The 5,052-nt window shown below is 37.7% G+C and overlaps 1 protein-coding gene across 1 annotated transcript; it reads left to right on the top strand.

Annotated features, from left to right (window-relative positions):
* Positions 1-1,639: 1,639 nt before the first annotated feature.
* Positions 1,640-3,712, top strand: cox7c (cytochrome c oxidase subunit 7C). The gene is made up of 3 exons (XM_069699927.1): positions 1,640-1,800; positions 3,063-3,210; positions 3,616-3,712. The coding sequence occupies exons 1-2, from the start codon at positions 1,726-1,728 to the stop codon at positions 3,177-3,179; spliced, it is 192 nt and encodes a 63-aa protein (XP_069556028.1). The 5' UTR covers positions 1,640-1,725; the 3' UTR covers positions 3,180-3,210; positions 3,616-3,712.
* Positions 3,713-5,052: the final 1,340 nt, after the last annotated feature.

Genomic DNA, 5,052 nt, shown 5'->3' with positions numbered 1-5,052 from the left:
TTGACTCACTTAAATGTCAGAGTAGTTTCATGTAAAAGTTAAAGCGTTGGAGACCAAAACACTCAAAATAGCACATTAGAACGCTTTCCCGAGGTGAACTTCAAAGAAGTGAATGAACTCAAAGGATTTAATTTTGTGAATAACTATTGTAAGTTGCTCCATGATGAATCATGTACTTTCCAGCTCTCTGCAATGAATTTCTGTCTGCACTCACACAAGGTTTTCAGGCCATCAGATGTGGAAAATATTAAAGTGATTCTTACATAAAATTTATATAAACAGTCCTTGGATCATTATGTGAGAACCAGCAACAACAACAAAAAAATTGCTTTGTTTATTTCATTGTTATGGTCAAGTTTAAAAGGGATTTCTTGTAATATGATGTATTTTTAATCTTTGGGTCCTTATATATTGATGTGTACCATGCTATTATTATGCTATAACAAAATCTGCAAAATAAAGTATGCTCAAAAATATACTCAACTGCATCAAGTGGTCTTCCACAATTGTACAGGACCCTAGACAAAAGACTGAACAACCATGAGAAATAGACAACAGCTGTGTGTGGACACCAGACCAAAACCTGCCATAGCATCGACTGGAAAAGTGTCAGAGGTATCCAGGAGTCAGTGGATAACCAGAGAAAGATCAAGAACGTTAACATTTACAGACCATGAACTCACTATCTACTACAGTATATACCTGTTATCAGGGACAGAACTAAAAACAGGCAGTGTGAATAAACTCCTCTTTGAACTGACAAAATACAAGTGAAATGACCCCCAAATTTTTCAAAACAAGAATTACTGTGAATGCAGACACACAAAAGGAAAGTAAACCCATGAATAAATAACAATGAGATGACAAGACAGAACAAATAAAAAGCAAGTCAGTTGAAGAGTAGCAAATAGAAACTCTTGTTTTAACCTTAGGCCCCTCTGGAAAACGTTCTTATGACACTGAAAGTAAAAAAAAAAAAAAAAATAGATCTAGGCTGACATGAATTCCAAATTAATAAATTTAACATCCGCATAAGTGTAAAACCCAATTTGCCCACATGAGCATTAATCAGTGAAAAGGTAGCAGCAGCAGTACTTCGTCAGGGTGGAACCATCAGTCATTATGTCTGCTCTTGGTGTGTTTCTCTCTCTCTATTTCCCTTGCAGGGATGTGTTTGTGACAAAGGCTGAAAAATACAGTTAGCTTGTCAAACAATAGTGTTTTACTCCAGCGAAGCCCACAAGAACAGGACCACAAGAACACACTCACACACATGCAAGTCAAAATGCCAGCTGAAGTCTCTTGAGAATAGAATAACCACACATTAACCTTTGTCTGAATGATGATGAATTGGCACACAGCGTGAAGAGGTTTTCCCCTCTTGATGAAAGATTGTTGCAGGTTTCTAAACAAATATTGTAGAGGCACGACTATCCCTATTTAATATCTTGTTAATATCTTATTTTCATGGTCAACATATTAATACTTTTTTTTTTTTTTTTTTTTTTTTTACATTACTCATGCAGGGATTACGGGGAGGTTTAAAATTAAAAAGGGGGGGGGAAACACCCTATAGTCGCTTTTGATATATTTGAACTACAATTCCCACAAGCTATAGCGTCATTTCCATTTCCCACAATCCTTTGCGCCGATTTAGCTCTCAGAAAACAAGAAGGTCGCCCGTAGCTGCGGTGTGCTGAAGTAGAGAAGAAGCAGGCTGCAATCATGCTCGGACAAGCTGTGAGGCGATTCACAACGTCTGCTGTTCGTTCTTCACACTATGGTGAAGGACCAGGGAAGGTGAGATTACATACTTAAAGCAGCATTGTCGATTTAAGTGTTTTTGTTTACGATGCGGCCTTGTCAGTACTCACAGCCTTGACGTTAGCCAGCGCTACCTGGAGGTCATGTCCGTCATTGGACTGCAGCGGGATTAGCTGCACAGAAAAGCATATATTTTGTGCCCTTTCTAAAAAAAAAAAAAATTTTAAAAAAAATAACAATACATTTAAACATGAAGATAGACTCGTGGCTGATTTGTTGACGGGACAGGATGAGGTTGAGATCTGTCGGCTAGCGTTAGTTGAGCTAGTGAACGACAAGCAAACTCGGTCAAAGCCACACACACACACACACAAAACAAAACAAAAACATTTTAAAGATATCTAACATGGCATACTTAAGATTCGCGTGTCTCATTATAGGGAAGCACTGCAATCACAAATACGTACAGAAAGGTGACCGCTAATTCCTGAACGTAGTGTACTTCCGGCTGATTGCTACAACTTGAGGTCAGAGCTGTACGAATAGTTTCAACATGCCTCAAAAGCCCTGGTAATAATAATAATAATAATAATAAACTATCATCTGTGGTTATAATGTGGTTGTTAATGATGTAGTTGTTCAGCATCTGATCGAAAAAAAAAGCTCGTGGACATCACCAATCGCGTCAAGATAAATATCTCCGTCATTTTACAATGCAAATATGTTCTGTCTTGTTGTACGGTTGCATTCACTTTGTGCAAGTCCTTATTTGTTGAGACACCTGTCTCATCAATATTGTATTGTACCTTGATATGACACTATATATCAGATTAGATTCTCGATGCAGTGACATTGTGCTTCAGTCTAATTCATGTCTTTCTCGTAAAGGCGCCATTTCAGTAAAGTGATATTATTTTCTGAACTTACCAGATTGTTGTAGCTGTTTTTATTATTTGACTCGGTTAGTCATTATATTCACATTGCTGATTATTATTTATCAGAAATCTCATTGTTTAAATGTGCATCCCTCCAGTATTGTTGCGTTATCAATGTCCAGGTATTTGGTAAAAATATATATATATATTTTGATATTTCTTTAAATGGAATTTTTTTTTTGTCTGCCCTTCATTAATTTGTAATATTCAGATGAGCTGTAACACTATTTGTACAAATCTCAAATATGTTCTACATCCTGGAATAAAAATGTGTTTTGTTTATGGATAATTTAATCGGAATTGCATTAATGACTTGAGTTTAATGAGTTTCAATGCATCATAACACACTTCGTCTTTCTACAGAACCTGCCATTTTCCGTGGAGAACAAGTGGCGTCTGCTGGGCATGATGGTGGTGTTCTTTGGCAGTGGCTTTGCATTCCCCTTCATTGTTGTCAGACATCAGCTCCTGAAGAAGTGAAATGGCCCGGTGCAGTCACTCACCCTTCAAGGTAATTAGACCTGACATTTTTATGGAGTACATCTGATTTCAATGAAATGTCAGGATGACGTGGCCTTTACTTCAGCCTCAATTTCTAGTGACCTCAGACAATCACTGCACCTCTTTAGCCTTTTTCTCTGCGGCATATCTCAAAATAAATTACCTGTATGTCTGAGAGTGACAGTAACAGATGTCATGTGGATTAACACTGCTGCTCCGTTGTGTAGATAGGCTCACACTTCAACACATTAATGTGACAGTTTATTGGGACATGGATGTGTATCAGGTGGGAGCAGGTCAGAGTTGTTGTCACATTTATCTTCACAGCCGTTTACTCAGAAATTGCTTTTTTTGACATCAGATGTATACAAGACATCTTCCCACTTTCTGCCCTATTTCCTTGTTTTTTCTGCAGGTTGTCAGCTGGAACATATTTATCCATCAGCGTTCTATACGTGCGGAACAATGGGAATCACCTAATTTCCTTTGTAAATAAAGTCCTTCAATTTAAACATGACTGCTCTTTATTTCTTTCACTGCCTTTTCCACACAGAAGCCACCTTATGTACATGATAAAAAAAATTTTTAAAAATCAATGGGATTTTTAATGGTGCTTTAAGTTCACAAAATAAAACTGAAAAGATGAGAACTAAAATATGTCCTGCTATGTCACTGACGTTCAGTGTGTATATTATATGAATTGATTACATTACAACTAAATAAAAAAAACACAATTACAAAAAAATCACAACCAAATTGTTACTATATTTAATTGTTGGCCGAACATAACATGCAGTGTTCAATGCGTACCATGTGATGTCTACAGAAAGATGCTGTGTTCCAAATAGTACTTCCTAAAAATACTATAAATGCCATGCTATTGAAGTATTTCTATGCATCCTCACCCTGTTGGACTACAGACGTGTCGTAAAAATGTAATAGTAAACCCAATACTCTGTAAATTAAAACCCTTTGTAGCGGTACCTAAAGAAAATGAATAAAGTGGGAAATTGAAAATCGGTGTGAGAGGGCTTGCAGTGGAGAATCCAGTCCTTCTGCACTTACAACTCTTCTTGGGTATTGTTCCTTCACTCTATAGCTCAGCTCCTCACTTGAACTTCACTGAATAACCTTTTCAGTTTAATTAACCCTGTGCTTCTGGCTATAATTATCCAAGAACAAAGTAATAAAAAGGGTGAGGAGAGGTAATGTAAAAGTTAAAAAGGTTTTCATGTACCTCTATTCAAGTCTCATACGCTGAAAGTCATTTTTAGACATTAAAGTTGGGTTTTCATTTGCTCTTCCTTTGTTGCAAAGAGGTGTCTGGATTGACCCCAAAGACATAAGAGGAGACATACACGGACAAGCTGTAAGCATGAGAAATAAAATGCCGCCGAACCCCCCGATTCTTTGCAGGTAAAACTCAAAAGCAACATGTAAACCTGTCAGGTGGTTTTGTGTTCCCTTGCATTTGTAATGATGCGAGACCGTCGGTGCGTCTGGGGCGGAACAGCATTCAGGTGGTGCAGCTCTTGCTCGGTGGTGGTAAAGTTATCAGACATTTAATGGGATCAACAAGCGGCGGCCTGTATTTTATTGGTGTGTTGTATTTTCAACACACGTGGACCTTTGTTAGCTCAAGGAGAGAGGCTTTTTTTTTTGTCAGAAACACCTCTCAACGTAAATTTGACACCGCACATTATCACAACATAATATAATCGCTCGACACACAAAGATGAAACATTTTTAAATAGCCAAATGTCTGTTAATGAAGTACACAACTAACACCCACCGGCAGACAAATTAGACTGATGTAGCAGTCTTTCCTGCACCTTGCGGTGAAGACAGCAGG

The sequence above is a fragment of the Brachyistius frenatus genome, unplaced genomic scaffold (genome assembly GCF_029030835.1).
Source record: "Brachyistius frenatus isolate BFR_SWC_R1_liver_20210118 unplaced genomic scaffold, ASM2903083v1 Contig_31, whole genome shotgun sequence".
Taxonomy (NCBI): domain Eukaryota; kingdom Metazoa; phylum Chordata; class Actinopteri; family Embiotocidae; genus Brachyistius; species Brachyistius frenatus.
This window is presented reverse-complemented; position numbering and strand designations above follow the sequence as displayed.